Genomic DNA, 19,523 nt, shown 5'->3' on the forward strand with positions numbered 1-19,523 from the left:
CATCTATTTATAAATTCTTTTGATAAATAGAAATATAATTGAATCAAAACAGTATTTTAAATAACAAATTAAATACTCAGTTGGACTATCCTGTTGTATTGTGGGAAATTAAAACCTTTTATATATCTGTTCAGATTTTCCCACCTTTTTTTTGCCTGTAGTTCCAGCAACCCACCGAGCAGTACCCTCCTCTTCGCTTTGGCACAGTCCCAAATGGCAGCACGGAGGAGAATATTCGCAGCAACTACCCTAACATGCATCAGTTTATGGTGCGCAACAACCAGAGAGGAGTTGAGGAGGCCATAGACAACCTCAAGACTGGGTGAGCAGATGATATCTCTTGACAAAGAACTGGAGCTAATAAACTCTTCATAGTATAAGCATTGACTTTCATACTGAGCTACAGGATTTGTTCATAGTGGTTAATTCTGTGGAGCCTTAAGTAATACTGTATAAATTGGGCAGATTTATAGGATATGGATGCAAAAGCTGTGTTAATATGTTGCAGACCAAAATAAAAAAAAAAAGACGATATCAATTGTCTTATAGTACAGCTCCCGAAACCATCAAGCTGACTAATGGTGTACTGGAAAATTTAGATTTCCGTTAATGTAGCATGAAAGGCAGATGTGGGTTACAACGTGGATCACAGCATAGGCATTAATTATTTTGTCGGCTGTCGAATTCTGTCTATCTCCGTGTGGGTGTGAAAGCACACCCTTTGTGTGAAGCCACTGGAAGCACCATAATTGCACTGAAATTACTACTTTTTTCTAAAACACAAGTTCCCAAAAACGATGCTTTTTGTTTTGTTTTTTGTTTGAAATGCCGTTTCAAACAAGCATGAACGATCATTCTTCTGTAGTAGTTACATTGGTATTTCAACAGTGCACATTTTTCAGTTAACAAAAGTTATGTAAGGAATCTCATTTCAGGAAATAGCTACTTTTAATATAAATATGTTGTATTGATTTTATATATATATATATATATATATATATATATATATATATATATATATATATATATATATATGAAATTTGTTCTTTTCATTTATAAACTCAAAGGTCCCAATTTGAAGCCCCTCGTATATAGGTCCATTTTCAACAATCGGTTTTCAGTGACTTTTGTTTTTTTTTATATTAAATATTGTGATCCTCACTAATTCTCTCTCTCTCTCTCTCTCTCTCTCTCTCCTTAACAATTAATCATTTTCTCCTCCCTCATTCTATGGCACTTTCTACTTCTTTACACTTACAGCAAACTGGATGCTTTTATCTACGACGCGGCTGTGTTAAACTACATGGCACGGAAAGATGAGGGTTGTAAAGTGATGACAATTGGTTCAGGAAAGGTGTTTGCCACTACAGGATATGGCATCGCTCTGCACAAGAACTCACGCTGGAAGCGACCTCTAGACCTTGCTTTGCTGCAACTGGTGGGAGATGGTGAGAAGATGAGATAAATGTATTTAATGTTAATGTAAAAGAAAATTGTAATATCTATTGCCATAAAAAGTCATAAGAATATGGTGAACAAATTGGTTCACAATGGATTCCAGTTAGTGATGTAGGATGTTATCCCAGTATACTGTGATAAAGAATCTAAAACACCAGTGTTATGGTATTCCAGGTAAAGGCAATGCCAGGGGAAAGGAGTATTTTAGGTGGCTCATTCTTTTTTTACACTTTAGAGCAAAAAAATCGGTGAAAATCTGACACATCAGGTATTTTGATTTTCAGGAAGCTGAAATGGTAATGGTTGGAGACTGAGTTCTCATTTTACAACATAAGGCAGGATCAAGGTCAGAATAATAAAAGGCAGTAGTCGGGTGAATCAGTCAATCAGAGGAGTCACTTCGGTGGGATGAATTAACTAGCAAGCTGGCTAGCTTTCCTGCTTTGCAAATAAATATATCACAAAGCTGATTATTCACACGATTAGGATATTAAAGAAAGTATTAACTGTATAATATATAAAACTGATAATTCACTGTCAAATCAGACATTGAGCACCATTAAATAACCATTATGGCATGATTCTCATTTCATAACACCTCTGTGAAGATTTGACTGTGAGATTAGCAGTTGAATCAGGATCCTCCTATCAAAGCATTGAATCTTCGCCTATTTGGGGTCACCCCAATATATATATATATATATATATATATATATATATATATATATATATATATATATATATATATATATATATTGGTTCATAATGGTGATGTGAGCCTCCAAAAAGCCATTTTTCCAGTTTTTATTAAAGTCTTTTGATGAGTATTTTGATTAAAAAAAGTTGGACTAAGTTAAAGGTTTTCACATGAAAATTAGGAGAGTCTCAAACATAATTAAAATAATAATAAGTAGCCAAAGGGTTATGCCAGTAAAGACTATTTAAACAATGCAAATATGACCCTTTTCAATAAATGTAATAAATGTGTATCCCATTGCATGTTCAACTGGCTAATATTATATTTCTGCTTTTGATAAATTGCCAAACTTACCAGGGGCTAATTTACTCGAGTATATCATTTATTATTATTATTATTATTTTTTTTTTTTTGTTGATTTGCTAAAATGTAATTTAATGTTATGAAAATACATTCCGAGCTATAGAAAGAATAGTTCTTCTAACAAATATTCTGCAAATGCTCTCGTCTTCTGTGCTCTTTATGGTGACTTTTTTTCTGCAATGAAGAATTATTGGATATTACCAGGCATCACTCTGGAGCTTTAATCTTGAAAACACTGCCTGTCTTACAATACTGTAGGAACCAACCTACTTTAGATGTTTATCAAAGCTGTTATTATCTTCGTCCATACAATGTTGTCTGCCATATGGGCTTCCTTTTCTTTCCTGTTTTTTCCCTATTACTCTATTTTTCATCCTTCAAGTCAATTATAATGTAAACCAGACAGCTAGTATTTTCACCTCTTCTAAAGAATATATGACTTGGATTTTAAAAGTTTTGAACCTTATTCCTTTACTTTCTTTCTTTCTTGTTTACATGTATTTTTCAGATGCCTATGTTGCCCAGGCCTGGTTATTTTCTCATCTAATTTAATGTTTTTGTTTGTGTGTTTGCTGTTTTTTCCAGATGAAGTTGACATGCTGGAGCGCCTTTGGCTCTCTGGAATTTGTCATAATGATAAAATTGAAGTGATGAGTTCCAAACTGGACATAGATAACATGGCAGGAGTGTTCTACATGCTACTGGTTGCAATGGGTTTAAGCCTTTTGGTCTTTGCCTGGGAACACCTGGTATACTGGAAGCTCCGCCATTGCTTGGGTCGTTCAAAAGGACTGGACTTCCTGCTGGCTTTTAGTCGGGTTAGTAAATTAAAACTTTACATTATTATAAAGAAAAAGGTTATATAAAGATAGAAACTATTCAAATAAAAAATCCCACATACTCTTTTTGATAAATACATTTTCTACACTTTATACATTTTATTAGATTTTATATGTTCTATTGATGCATTTTTTCAAAGCTTTTGGATTGGTATGTGTCAAGAAGGCAAAATGTAGCCTTTTCTTTAATATATCTTTCCAGGGAATGTACAGCTGCTGCAATTTTGAAGATGAAACAACCACTGTAGGTAACCAAACGGCACTTCCACAATACCATCCCATCTCCACCATGCCTCCGCCTGCTCCGCCTCACATGGTCAGTGCAAATGTTACCAACTCTTCCATCGCAATGGCACAACAGCAACAGCAGCAAAAGCTTCACCAGCAACAGCAACAGCCAGTGTACAATTCCCTTCTTCCTGGATCTCTACCAACAGCTGGGCATTCAGGCATGGCTCTTGGGCCTTCGAACAGCCCGATACTTGGGGCACCTATGCCATGCTCCACATTTTTACCTCGTCACGATCGACGACTAGCTGTGGTGGATAGGTGGGCACGTCCAAAAGCAGGTCCTGAAAAGACAAGTGCCATTAACAGTGGAATCACAGATGTTGCACAATTCTCACAGGTCCTGCTTCCACAGTGGGCTGCAGTGAGTGGAGGAGAGGGAGGTCTGGATGAATATAAAAGATACTATGGCCCAATTGATCCAGAGGGATTGGGGGTCTCTGGAGACCCACAAAGTGTAGTTTCCCAAACTCCAAAAACCACACATCAAACTAAGCCTTTGGGGAACCCACGGTTGCCACAAAAAAAACAACCCTCTGGACATTTACCCATAAGCCCAGCTTTGCCTCATGCATCTCCACCACAGCAGTCTATCTGGAGGAGAAGCAGTGTTACGAAAAGAAAAGGCTCTGGGGGACCCCTATATGAAAACATCCTTCCTTTAGGACGGAGAGGTGGGGGCAGGTATGGAGGGAGGGATGGAGCAGGAGGAGAGGTCGTCGTCCTCCTCCTTTGCCTCTTCCTATGCCTCTTCCCTTCTCTTCTCCTAACCAAATTCCTCTTTCACCCTCACCTACTGTGCACTACATTTCCACCTCCTCTAGCACATCCAGCTCCTCCTCCACATCCTCTTCTGTATCAGTCTCACGATCTAATTCCCCTTCCTACTCCACTTCTTCGTACTCATCACAAAGTTTCAAATACAGGGCAGGTGAAAGAGAGGCCTATGATGAGTTTGACACAGATGAGCTTACAGAGGAGTCAAGCCTTCTTTTGGGTAGGAGAAAAAGTCGTTCACACATGTCATCTCGGTCCCTGCCCTGCAGTCCACCTCCTCCTATACCACCACGTAAACCTTGCACACAGAAGCCACAAATGAGGGACAGTGCCGCTAGCCAGCTGGCACAACTCCAGGAGTGGTGGGCTTCATGGGGGGAAAAAGAGAGAGCTAGAAGAACAGGTGGTGGGAGAGGTAAGGAAAAAGAAGAGAAACGGTATTATAAAGAGAGAGAAAGGGAGAGAAGGAGGAGAAAGAAGAGTCGAAAGAAAAAGAAGAGGGGAGAGCGTGAAAGAGAGCGAGAGCACAAAAGACATAAAGTAAAAAAGAAAAAAAAAAAGGACGGGAAAACCAGGAAAAGGGAGAAGGAAAAGCGGCCAGGTCAAGAAGAAGGTGAACTTGATGGTAAAGAGGTATTTGAAAAGGGGATGGAACAGAATCTGCCGACCTACCCTGAACTCAGGCGTAGCTCTTTCCAAAAGAAGAGTGAAAGCTCTATACGGAGTTATGACTGGGACATAAAAAGAGAGGGAGGGAGGCGAGAGAGTGATAATCAAGAAGGTGGTGATGAAGAAGGGGCTAGGAGAAAAGAAAAGCACCACAGGAACCCTCAGTCCTATCACCATTCAAGGCCAAAGTCTAACAGTAAGCGCTATCCCACTTCAAGTAAAAGCTCAACATCAGTTAAATTTTGGGGGAATACACATTCTGAAACTCCATCTTCTTTTCTTCCTCTTTTTCCTCTTAACTATAAAAGAACACAGTCTTTTGGGTCTGAAAGAGAGGAACATGCAAAAGGAGGTGAAATTCGTCCCCTTTTAGGTAAGAACGGAAGAGGTAAGACCTACTCCAGAGAAGGCTTGTCATTTCATGAATGGGATTCAGAAGAGGAGGATGGGGAAGAATCAGAAGAGCGAGACAGAAATGAGGAACGAAGAAGAAGAAGACGAGAGAGCAGAGTAATAGAATCCGAATCTGAAAGGGAAAGGGACAAAACTGTTGAGATCTATACAGATGATGAGGGCTCTTCAGGTGAATTTGGCAAGTTTGAGAGATACTGGGAAGGGCATGAAGGAAGGGCCGTTGGAGGCATTGGAGGTGGAGGCTGGTTTTTTGGCACCTATCCTTCTAGGGAGAGAGCGGGCAGTATAAACAGTAGAGACAACCTTTTTATAGGAGGTAGAGAAAGTAGCTGTGGCTTTGGGGGAGGCTCAAGATGGGGGTCTGGAGGTTTAGGATCAAATCAATGGCCACCAACACCTTTGACTCCTCCACCACCTCGGAGATATTGGTCTGTGGACAAATTACCTGTAAAAACTGAAAAGAAGTCTAAGAGGAGATCCCAGGAGAAAAGTGAATGCCATACTGCCTGTTCCTGCCAGTCACCCCACCACTACAAGTGGAACCGAGTGACCTCTCGTAGTCAAGAGGACCTGCTGCCTCACTGCCAAAGTTTCAGCAACATCAACCGGCCAAAACGGCAGTCCTCCAAACCAGACCAAGCTCAAGGCCAAGTCAAGTCTGGAAGTCAATCAAACCTCAGTGTTCATAGATCACAGCATTCTGAGAGGTCAAGAGAGATATCATCTCCTCAGACTCTACCACCATCTTTGCCAGCCCCAATGGTCCCAGCTCTTCCTGCACCTCCATCATCCTCCCACCCAGTTCACGTTCCTCTACCTACCTCCTCCTCCTCTGTTTCATCGCCATCAGCCATTTCCTCAACAACTGGTGCCCTGCAGCCCTCCTCGATATCCTCCTCCAGTGCCAAGCTCCAGTACCAGAGACTGTGTTCAGTGCCCCAGCCACAAAGGTACCAATCACCACATCTTCCGTTCAAAACCAAGAGTTTGTGCTCACGTCGGGACTCTGCCCACTTCTCCAGTGTGGAGAGTGAGGTCTGAGGCATAGAGTCAAAAAAGAGACATCAGCAAACAGTCTGAGCCAATTTGTTTTTTGTTGGTTTTATAACGGTGAGATGGGTCCCTTTATTTCTTGCACAAGTCTTTGCTGTGCTATTGAAAGAAAGGTGGATCTAGGTATATCACATGTGGCGTTTCTTTTTATACTGCATAAGAATGGTACTACCTTTCTGAGAAACCTCTCTCTGTTCAAGAGGATTTATCTAAATGTGATTGGCTGTGCTTTTCTCAGTTTTATGGGGCACTTGGGTAGAATGGTTGAATATTCTGAACGGAATGTGGTGTTTGACCGTTGTGGTGCTTGTGGACTCAGGTGTGACCCTTGGATCTCAAGGGGAGATTCAGAGGCAGAATCCTTTTAATAACCCCCCACAGTGTTATTCTCACCCTTTGTTTATGCTTTGAATTATGGCATTGTCCTTGCATTTGTATTTCAAGAGATGCATTCATTACAAAAAAGGTAGCAGCTTTGTGTCCCTCTTTGGTCTCCCCCTACCTCTGCAGACTCGTTTTAGCATTCTGGTTCACCTTGTAAACATTTTTATTTTCTTAACAGGGTAAGACAACTTCTACTGATCAGTGTATGACTCCTTGAAACCCACTGAAAAAACTCGAGTTGAGCTACTGCACAGTCATATTTAGATCTTATTTGTTTCCCTTAAGCAATACATAATTCTCATCGATATATGTGTCTACTTTGTGGTTAAGACTTTGAGAAACATAAGCACTGTGCAATATTATAGTGAGGGCACACACAGCATTTCAACTACCTATAAAGCGGCAGCCCATCCCCTCACAACTGAATGTACATGTTGCCATGACAACACAGTGTGCTGCAACCAAGTAACTAAGGTCGTAGCTTCTTCTTTTTTTCTTTTTTTCTTCAAGGTAATAATCCAATTTAAGTGTTTTGGGTTAACTTGTTTTAAGTGCAAAAACAAATAGCTAGCCATATGGAGCGCTGTACCATCAACCACATTATATGTTAGATTTAGAACTTGCCATTATTCAGATCGCGAAAAAGCAAGAGAGCACTGTTTACAGTTAAGCACTGTGTTTTTACATGTTTTTTCTAACTGCTCTGCTTTGTCACTTTACTAGCTGTTGTGATCCATACTTAAGTAGGTCATGCAGATTACAGCAAATGTGAATAATAACAACCAGACACCAGAAATTTTTCGGGCACTTTAAAAAGAAAAAGTAAAAAAAAAAAAATCTAATATTCATGGAAGATCTGGAAAAATGTTTCATTTATATTTTGCTTTTAGCTTTGTGATTGTTATAATTGACCATTAATACTGATAAGGGCATCTGCACGTTGGTACCAGGACTGAGTCAAATATGAACTCAAATATATGTTTGTAGCAATTCCAGAACTTTTCCATAATCATAAAGTTCTACAATTCCACTTTTTTTATTTGACTTTTCCCCCAGTTCAAGTATTTTAAAAAGCATTCTTTTACATGTAACCCCCCGCCTTGAAAAAAAAAAAAATACTAATAATTTTTACGCATAATTGACTCAGTCCTAATCACAGACCAACGGGGTTATTTAGCTTTTTTTTTGTGTGCTTGTGACTGCATCTGAGCCATACTAAGCTTATCTATTGTATGCCGAGCTTTTAAAAAAAAGTACTAATTGGATTACAATGTTGACGAGCTGAACAATGTCAAGATACTGTGCGCTAAACCTTCAATGACTGTGATGTACAGATCAAGAGCACAGTAAAATGTATTTTAAATCCTCAAAAGCCAGAATCAGTGACCCATTACTTGAATGTCACACATTTTCTCGACAACTCATATGCATTGTTTATCTTGACACTAAACTTGGACACCTGTCAGCTTATATGTACATCATTTGATTCCGATTTTGACTGTTGTGCAATACTTGTCTAGATTTCTTTATATATAGATGTACCTCATATATATGTGTTTGTGAAGTTTAGATAGCAATAGAGAAATATGTGTTCAGCATAACAGTCTAGCTGAAAACAAAAATATAAGTTTCACTCATGTATTTGACCAGATTAAATGATAAAGATGTGCTCTATATACACAATATATATATATATATATATATATATATATATATATATATATATATATATATATATATATATATATAAAACCCATATATATATATAACTCATAGAAAAATATTTCAATTGTATTTTTGTTCCATCTTATATTCACAGAAACTCTGTATATTTAGTTATTATGGATTATGCTTTGTATCACGAGTTAAGGATTATGTGAACGATTTTAAGTTACTAATTAATCTGACCACTAATTAATCTTAAAAATGGCCTTTTTCTCTATTTGTCTCTTGTGTTGATAGTGTCTACTTTTATACTGTTGTGAGTAAGTCTCTATATAAATTGCAGCATATATATATATATATATATATATATATATATATATATATATATATATATATATATATATATAGAAGATATATGTTTATTCTATACATTTATTCTCTATAAATTTTGTCTTTTGTCTTTGTCTGTCCTCTTTTGTCTTACACTCACTGATATCAGAGACCAGTGTCCTACTGTGTTGCACAGCTGGCCATTGACCACTATGTGAAAACGTTACAACTGATACCGTGTGTGTGTGTGTGTGTGTGTGTGTGTGTGTGTGTGTGTGTGTGTGCATGTGTGCGTGTGTGCCCAGACGACCATGTCACTGTAGTTCGGTTGTGATGGTGGGATAGAATATTTTTGGAATAATAAAAAGGTTGAACTGGCTTTTTAAGGAGCATGTATGTTTGAGCCACAAGCTTTGCATTATGCAGTATGTCTCACAGGAAGGTGGCTTAGAAGTATATGCTGATTTAGATACAAATCTGTGATTGTGTGTGTGTGTGTGTGTGTGTGTGTGTCTGTGTGTGTGTGTCTGTGTATCTGTGTGTCTGTGTGCGTCCCAAGATACAGTGAATATACTAAACATATATATGCACACACACCGAACACACCCACATCCACATCCACACACACACACACACACACACACACACACACACACACACACACACACACACACACACACACAATGCTGCTCTGTATTTCTGTATGATGTAGCTGAGCAGAGCCACTTTTGTTAAATGCCACTCTGTGCCAGGACAGCTGTGCCCCATGCTACTATGTTGGATTTCTTGTGCCATTTTCCCCTCTCTCTGGGGAAGTCACAAAGATGTGATGCGCTGGGCCACTTAATCTTGGAAGAATATTCTATGCTGTGCTGCAAACAGTGAAAGAATAAAAGATTTTAATACAATGCAATGACTGTCATTTCTGTTTGTATTATTGTGTGTGTGTCTCAGATGAGAGAGAAGAAAAAACATGTATAAACATTCTCATTTATTATGCCAGCACAAGGACAGAACACTCTGGTCAACTCCATACTCCATGGCTCAACCAACTACACAACCTGGAGTGGAATGTACAATAAAGAATATATTGAACCATTTGGAAAATTGGTCAATAAAAAAAGTGAAAAGGGCAAACCGCTCAAAAAATAAAAGGTCTTGTGGCTCAGATGAAATATACAATGCGATTCTGAAACATCAAGATATTGTCCTGAGGACATTATATCACCCCAATTTTAAAATAGGTGGCAACCCAAATGATTACAGGGATATTACAGTAAGCAGCAACTTCTGTATATTATTCTGTAGTATAATAATACTACATAGTAAACGTCCTCCAAAAACATAACCAGAGGTCGAACGAACGTGGCTTTTACCGATAGCTAGGATGAATTTTACTTGCTGATTAATCGATCGATTTTTATAATTGGATACTGGATAAAAAAACATCAAAGCATAACACTTCATGTTAAACAGTACTGTACTTTATAAAAAAAACAGTAATGACTCATGTAAACATGTTAAATGAAATAAATATGAATAAATTAATTATATGAAAAAATAATAAGGTAAATGAAAGATGCATTCAAACTTAAACAAAAAGTAACATTTCAAATAAATAAAAACATTTACATTCGAAATTAAGTACAAAAACATTTTAAATAAACAGCATTTGGCATCAGTGATTCGCCTCTAGAGGCCACTCTAGTTCTTTATTATGCAACCCGGAAAAACTATACGTATGGATTTTTGCCGATAGTTCCAGCAATAAACTAAAGGTGGCGATAATTCACACAATTAGATTGAATTCATGCCCAAGCAGAAATCAACTGGGTATATTTACACTCTACATATATATTTGTGCATGAAAACACCAAAAAGCTTTGTCTTAAAAAAAGATTTTGATGCAATTTTATGATACTCATCAGAGAGGAAGAGAAGGAAAGATATGAGACATCATGAAGGACATGCATAAAGAGAACATCGGCTGTGTTAAATCATTGACTAGACATGGGGAGTTCATCCCAGTTGCAGCCTGAGCCCAATTTAGGCTGAACTGGCAATAATCCTTTAGGAAACATCTGGCACTGGATTGACCCTCAGGCAGCGAGATGAAATGTCTGCTATATTCATACAACCATTTGCTGGTTGTGAAAGCTCTAAACATGAAAAAATGCTTCTAAACATCGAAAAATCCAGCACTATCATATTTCAAAAGAGAACACAACTTCATGAAAAGCATCATATATTTACATTTTAAACCCATTAAGTGACAATCTCTGAATCTATCAAATTTGACAAACATGGAAATCTCTATTTAACACGTGGCTGAAAATATTTGCTAGCAGCATGACACTAATTTTATTCCATGGCAGCAAAATCTGGGGTCCCAAACATCATTTTACATACAGAGCCTTTCAAAAGTGTGGAAATACATAGTCTTTTATGGTTTTGTGCATGTTCCTTTTTTATATGCAACAAACTAAAACAAACAACAAGAAATTGGACATTGAATGACCTTTAAGAATGTTCTGTGGACAGATGAGTCCAAAATGGATATTTGTGGCTCTATTAAGAACATATGTAAGATAGGGCACAGTTCCCTGGTGGTCTAGTGGTTAGGATGTGGCGCTCTCACCGCTGCGGCCTGGGTTTGATTGAAGCCATTAGGGTTGCACAAGCCACTGCACTCTTAGTGCAGGTCCCAAGCCCGGATGAATGGGGAGGGTTGCGTTAGGAAGGGCATCCAGCGTAAAAACATGTGCCAAATCGAACATGCGGATCATGAATACGGATGATCCGCTGTGGCGACCCCTAATGGGAGAAGCCGAAAGAAAGTTTAATGTAAGATGGAGAACTGCTTCACACCTATATTCAAACATGGAGGTCAAAGCCTAATGTTTTGGAGTAGGGAAAATTAGAAACGTATTCCAGGTGAAAGGAAAGCTGATCCAACATGGCTACTATTCCATACTCCACCATGCAATTCCATCTGGACTGCGGCTAACTGGAACCAAATTCACCTTACAAGACGATGACCCGAAGCATATGTCCAAAAGATCAAACAGCTGACTGGATTGTTATCTTTCATAGAATGTCCGGCCCAGTCACCGCACCTAAATCCTATTGAACTGCTCTGGGATGAACTGGATTTTAAAGTAGTGAAGAACACCTTTGGCAAGTGTTAAAAGAGGCATAGAAATGTATTTCAGCTTGAATGTTCAGGAAAACAAATGATCCAGATGCCCAGAGTGTGTAAAGGTGTGATTTATGCTAAGGTTAAATTACCCAGTTTGTTCCATATGAACAAAAGGAACATTCATGTGTAACTCAAAAACCATAAAAGTGTTGGTGGTTCCAAAGTGTTTGACAGGCACCGTCAATCTGGTCTCTAAAGTCTACAACCGTTCAGGACGGAAGACACGCTGTATTCAGCGGAGGGAGAAAGACTTGACATTTCATTAAAATACAGTATGAATCAATTCAAACTGCTGCTTTCATTTATCGTTTCCATCACTTTCCCATAGTTCTCTCCTTCGCCATTTGGTTGCAGTGACCTCTTTCCAGCCCATATATGTTTTTCTTCTTTTTTATTGTTCATACAATGTGTTTTAAACAATATTCTAAATGTGTACTTATCTGTTCTTTGGAACAATACAGTCATGGCAAGAAAGCCTATTTGAATTTGGATTTTTATTTAAATTTGAGAGACAGATTTGTTGATTCATTTCCAACACAGACCACCACTTGAATGTGTATGGCACGACTGGGATTTTGGAACTGCTGTCACTGCTGACACAAACAAAAAATACAAACACCCTGCAATTTTCCCGAAACTGTCTAATAATGAAGAGGACAGCTTGCACAAATATGTACTTACTTCCACTCTGCATACATTTCTAATCATAATGGTATAAAATGAGCCTGATGACAGCATGATTACTCTCTTGTTGAACACCCAGTTCTTCCTTTTGCTCTCATTTCTTTCCACATTGTAATCCTGTAATCCTGATAGCATGTTTAATATTGCAGACTATTAAAATATACCGATTAATTGTGTCTACCAAAATCACTAGGGCCTAGAGTATACATTTGTATTCATTCTATCAGCTTGAAGAAAGTTTGAAAATCTATAAAGTCTAGATCCATGACTGACCATGTTTAATCAAATGGACCATTTGAACTTTGTATCACAAAGCTGGGCCACATTTGTGTTCCTGTCCCAGGATAATAATAGCACTGGAAATGAACTGAGATCCACAAAAACATAATTTACCTTGATGTGATTTCAGAATTTCAGAAGAATGGGGGTTCCTCTAGTATCAAAGGGGAAAACAAGCCAATATGAATGCCCATGGTTTTCCCTGGTGGTCTAGTGGTTAGGATGCGGCGCTCTCACCGCTGCGGCCCGGGTTCGATCCCTGGTCAGGAACCAACCCCAGCCACTCTTAGTGCCGGTCCCAAGCCTGGATAAATGGTGAGGGTTGCATTAAGAAGGGCATCCAGCGTAAAAACATGCAAAATCAAACATGCGGAGGATCTGCTGTGGCGACCCCTACTGGGAGAAGCCGAAAGAAAGTAGGTATTAATGCCCATGGTTTTAGAATAGAGTAGTTCAGAACTCGGGTGTCCACATACTTTTGCCATGTAGTGTATTAATATTATTGCTTACAGTAAAAACTTATTAAACTTTGAAGGATTTCTTTATTTTGCAAACTGCTTACATCAGCTGTCTTTTAAATGGTCAAAATTGTGCATATACAGAGCTGTCAACAATCCAGGCCAATATTCTTTTGACCACTAGAGGCCTCTTGGGGGTAAAAAAAAATACTCTATATTGCCTTAAAATGTCATTGATGTGCGTTAAATGAAAAAGCAGTGGTGGAAATACACTAGGTAAAATTTTAGTCTAGTAAAAGTGCTCCCTGTGAATTTTTACTTGAATAAAAGTACAAAAGTATTTGCCTTCAAATGTACTTAAGTATCCAAAGTACTATGATTTATTATGGCTATAATGTCCTGTATATATATATATATATATATATATATATATATATATATATATATATATATATATACCATTCACACACTCGTGCTGAAACATGAAAAAGAGCCAGACACCTTTTATCGTTTGATTGAATTGAATAAAGTGTTAAAAAATGATCCTAATGACATCATTTTTGATGTAGCCTCTTTTTTAAAAAAGAAATCGGCTCGTATCCATGATGACCTTCTTCTTCTTCCGGCTGCTCCCATTAGGTGTCGCCACAGCGGATCATCCGTCTCCATACCACCCTGTCCTCTACATCTGCCTCTCTCACACAACTACCTGCATGTCTTCCCTCACCACATCCATGAACCTTCTCCTTGGCCTTCCTCTTTTCCTCCTTCCTGGTGGCTTTATCCTCAGCATTCTCCTACCAGTATAACTCATGTCTCTTCTCTGCACATGTCCAAACCATCTCAATCTCTCCTCCCTCACCTTGTCACCAAAACGTCCTACATGCGCTGTCCCTCTTATAAACTCATTTCTAATCTTGTCCATCCTCATCACTCCCAACGAAAACCTTAACATCTTCGTATCCATGATGACCAATGGATCAATTTCATTCAATTTTATTCTATTCAATTTTATTTGCATAGTGTGTTCAGCAATGGACATTGTCTCAAAACAGTTTAAGAGAAATAAATGGTATACAAATATAAATTTCAGCACCGAGAATGAATCACTGTAAAAGTATATATCTAATGAACAGACCAGTGTTGACAGAACCTGAGATGGTATGAGGAGGAAACCTTGAGTGAAACCAGACTCAAGAGGAACCCATTCTCACCAGGGTGACACTGAATGTCCATTTATTGTAGCTTTATCCTCGTTGAGGTTAACAACTGTTCACTGATGGATACTTAAATGCAAAACTGTTCATGACAAATACAGCCCTAAGCCATTGCAGCAGTTTTTATTCATTTATACTGTTTATATTGATTACAGGCCTGCTAGAGTGCTTGCATTATTATTATTAGTATGTGCTTGTGCATTATAGATAATGGCATTAAACAAAAGGCTGCTGAGTTTGCATCTTTTCTTTTTTTCTCCCCACACACACATTCATTTAATGCACACTGTTCTTTTGTGAACAGCACAGCCAGTATGAATCTCCCATGAAGCCTGTATGTACCCTGCTGGTACAACTAACTCATTTAAATACACTGTGTTTTAATGAGAGCAACAATTAACATTCATTAGACAACAAGCTCATAATATGTCATTTTGGCTCCCTCTTGGATGCAGTGAGTCTGGGAGTAAATGGCAGTTTAAACATCATGGCAAACAGTAAAACATATGAGAAGGGACTGAGACTTAACAGGGGGGGGTCAGTGTTTTAAAGAGAATAAATGAAATATATATATTATACTATATAGATTCATCACACACAGACTGATATATTCCAAGTGTTTATTTCTTTTCATTTTGATGATTATGGCTTACAGCTAATGAAAACCCAAAATTCAATATCTCAAAAATTTATACTTCATAAGACCAATTAAAAAGACATTCTTAGTTAATTGTTTTCTTTCTGGAAAGTATGTTAATTTACTGTATATGAACTCAATACTTGATAGAGGCTCATTTTGCTTTCATTACTGCCTCAATACGGCGTGGCATGGAGGTGATCAGTCTGTGGCACTGCTGAGGTGGGATGGAAGCCCAGGTTTCTTTGACAGTGGCCTTCAGCTCATCTGCATTTCTGGTCTCTTGTTTCTCATTTTCCTCTCGACAATAACCACATAGATTCTCTATGGGGTTCAGGTCTGGTGAGTTTGCTGGCCAGTCAAGCACACCAACACCATGGTCATTTAACCAACCTTTGGTGCTTTTGGCAGTGTGGGAAAATGAAATCAGCATCTCCATAAAGCTGGTCAGCAGAAGGAAGCATGAAGTGCTCTAAAACTTCCTGGTAGATGGCTGTGCTGATCTTGGACCTGATAAAACACAGTGGACCAACACCAGCAGATCACACGACTCCCCAAACCACCACTGACTGTGCAAACTTTACACTGGACCTCAAGCAATTAGGATTCTGATCCTCTTCTCTCTTCTTCCAGACTCTGGGACCTTGATTTCCAAATGAAATGCTAAATTTTCTTTCCTTTCATCTGAAAAGACGACTTTGGCACATTAAGCCACAGTTCTGTCCATTTTGTTCTTTTTCCCAGGTGAGACACCTCTGACGTTGTCTCTGGTTCAGGAGTGGATTGACACAAGGAATGAGTCAGCTGTAGCTTATGGATACGTCTGTGTGTGGAGGCTCTTGAAACACTGACTCCTGCTGCAGTCCACTCTTTGTGAATCTCCCCAAATTTTCGAATGAGCTTCGTGTCACCTTTTTCTACCAGATATTTTTCTTCCATTCAACTTTCTATGAATGTGCTTGGATACAGCACTCTGTGAACAGCAGCTTCTTTAGCGATGATCTTTTGTGTCTTCCCATTCATGTGCAGGGTGTCAATGATCATCTTCTGAACAACAGTCAAGTCAGCAGTCTTCCCCCATGATTGTGTAGCCTGAACCAGACTGAGGCACCATTTAAAAGCTCAGGAAACTTTAGCAGGTGTTTTAGATTTAATGAGCTGATTAGAGTGAGACACCACGAGTCTCCAATATTCAACTTTTTCACAATATTTAAATTTTCTGAGATACTGAATTTTGGGTTTTCATTAGCTATAAGCCATAATCATCAAAATGAAAAGAACTAAACACTTGAAATATATCAGTCTGTGTGTGATGAATCTATATAATATACAAGTTCAACTTTGATATTCTAATGTTTTGAGATGCACCTGTGTGTATAATATATATATATATATATATATATATATATATATATATATATATATATATATACACACACACACTGGTCCATTATGACATTATAACATTATGAGCAGTGAAGTGAATAACACTGATTATCTCTTCATCATGGCACCTATTAATGGGTGGGATTTATTATGCAGAAAGTGATGTCAAAGTTGATGTGTTAAAAGCAGGGTAAAAAAAAAAACATTATAATAATTTCCTGCTTCTAACAACTTTAAGGACTTTAAGGACAAAATGTTAAATACTAATAATACATACTGACTGGTTTTCTGGGTTCTTGGAGAAAGAATATGCTTGCCTTCAGTGTTCCTGGTTGGTAGCTGTCACATGATTTGAGAAAGATGGTGGTTGGTGATTGAATAATCAGAAATCTGTTGCACTTTAGCGGCTTTTGCTGTAAGGATTTGCTCGACAACAGCATTCCTGTGCAGTCAATGATAGAGGACGACTAAGACGATGGGCAGATGGAAAGCTCTTATTGGGAGAGAGAAAAAAAAAGAATGCAATTTGCTGAATTGTAATGAAAAGCAGAAAGAACAGATATCTTATGATGGACGTATACTGTCCTATCGTTCTTTAATTATATTGTGGACTATATAGTGTATTCTAGTGCCATCTACTGGACAATGCATTTAGTACAAAATAATTGCAATGTGTAGCCAGTTTGCAAACATCATTACAAATTATTTTGATCACTCAGTCCACAATTAAAGTTTTGTATAATAACATAGAACCGACTTAGTTTAATATTAGTTAGCAGTTAGGAGCTAGTGAGGGGAGAAATGTGTTTTTGCTGGACACATCTGTCTTTCAGTAGATACAGTATCTCACAAAAGTGAGTTCACCCCTCACATTACAGCAACCATTGCAATATATCTATTCTTATTGTTTTTCTGTGTAATGTCTCTCCAAATCTTTGGAGGACTGTTAGCTTCTTTTATAACTTCATCCAGAGACTGAGGAATAACAGCTTCATATTACTGAAACAGTTTTACAGACAAAGATGTCCAGGGTCTGTGATGGATCTCTGGATTTTTTTTTATATTAAATGTTGGATAGTGTCGCTGAGAACTGGTCACGTAACCACTATTACCACCAGAGGGCACCCTCATTAACATAGAAAACATTTATACAAATTCTATCTTTGTTTCTTCGTCTGTCCCACTTTATTTCCTGTTTGTGTACATCTGCTTTGTTCCAATACTTAGTTGTGTTTATAATTTGCTGTTTTCTTTCTCTATCATTTTTTTTATATTGTATTTGGTCCATGATCATGATCTTTGTAAAACCCTGTCTTGTAGTTATCTCAGACCTTCCAGTTTTTACTTTTCCTGTCCATTATTAAAGACTTCTACTGAAACATTGTGTCTGACTTTCTGGATCTGTGACAGCAAGTTTCTTTACCACGATTGCTACTGCTTCAATTGGAACTTTTCAGGAACATTTCTGAATGAATATACAGTGGGTACGGAAAGTATTCAGACCCCCTTAAATTTTCACTCTTTGCTATATTGCAGCCATTTGCTAAAATCATTTAAGTTCATTTCTTTTCCTCGTTAATGTACACAGCACCCTATATTAACAGAAAAACAGAATTGTTGACATTTTTGCACATTTCTTAAAAAAGAAAAACTGAAATATCACATGGCCCTAAGTATTCAGACCCTTTGCTGTAACACTCATTTAACTCAGGTGCTATTCAAGTAAAATCGCAGAGCGGGTCAGCGGATGCTAAGACACAGAGTGCACAGAGGTCACCAACTTTCTACAGTCAATAGCTACAAACTTCCTGTGGCCTTCAGATTAGCTGAAGAACAGTGTGCAGAAAGCTTCATGAAACGGGTTTCCATAGTTGAGCAGCAGCATCCAAGCCTTACCTCGCCAAGTGCAATGCAAAGCATCGGCTGCAGTGGTGTCCAGAGTGTTCTGTGGAGGGACGAATCATGCTAAAAATAACTCATTTTTGTCTAAATACCTGGCAACAAAAGTGACTACACTCTAAATGAACAGGTCATAACTGTGCTCAAAGTGTCAATATTTTGTCTGAATGCTGTTGTAACCATTGTTATCCAGCACTGCCTTAATCCTTCTGTGCATTGAATGCTCTGGAGCTGCACAGGTTGTTGCTGGGATTATTTTCCACTCCTCATTAACGACATCACGGAGCTGCTGGATGTTAGACGCATGGCGCTTCACCGCCTTCCGCTTGAGGATGCCCAATAAGTGCTCAATAGAGTTCAAGTCTGGACACATACTTGGCCACTCAATCACCTTCAGCTTCCTCAGCAAGGCAGCGGTCACTTTGGGAGTGTTTTTGGGTTTATGTTTGAAAACTGCATCATGTTCTGCACCAGAATGTTAAAGCACATGTTGGAATTCATGTCTCCCCTCAATGAACCACAGCTCCCCAGTACCAGCAGCACTCATGCAACCCCAAGACCATGGTGCCACCACCACCATGCTTGACTGTAGGGTTTCTTGTAAGCCAGCTGCAGAAGAGCACAGCTCAAGGACTCAACTTCTTTGATCGACCCTTGCGAAGCCTGTTTTGAATAAAAGATGGAAGATCTCTGTATGACCCTGGTCACTGTACTGTAACTCCGTTTCAGGGTGTTAACGATCTTCGTATAGACTCAGCATCTTTGAGGATTTAAGAATTTGAATTGTTGCTTTCAACAGAGTTATAGGCCATGAGGCGCCAAATTGA

At 38.5% G+C, this 19,523-nt stretch overlaps 1 protein-coding gene across 1 annotated transcript in view; it reads left to right on the top strand.

Moving 5' to 3' along the window:
• grin2da (glutamate receptor, ionotropic, N-methyl D-aspartate 2D, a) overlaps positions 1–8,617 on the top strand; it is a 63,817-nt gene extending 55,200 nt beyond the window's left edge. The window contains 5 exon segments of the mRNA XM_046844398.1: positions 162–322; positions 1,261–1,448; positions 3,104–3,336; positions 3,560–4,352; positions 4,355–8,617. Of these exon segments, the coding sequence (XP_046700354.1) occupies positions 162–322; positions 1,261–1,448; positions 3,104–3,336; positions 3,560–4,352; positions 4,355–6,546 (3,567 nt within the window). The 3' untranslated portion in view covers positions 6,547–8,617.
• The last annotated feature ends 10,906 nt before the right edge of the window (positions 8,618–19,523 follow it).

This window comes from Silurus meridionalis, chromosome 29 (assembly GCF_014805685.1).
Source record: "Silurus meridionalis isolate SWU-2019-XX chromosome 29, ASM1480568v1, whole genome shotgun sequence".
Classification (NCBI taxonomy): Eukaryota; Metazoa; Chordata; class Actinopteri; order Siluriformes; family Siluridae; genus Silurus; species Silurus meridionalis.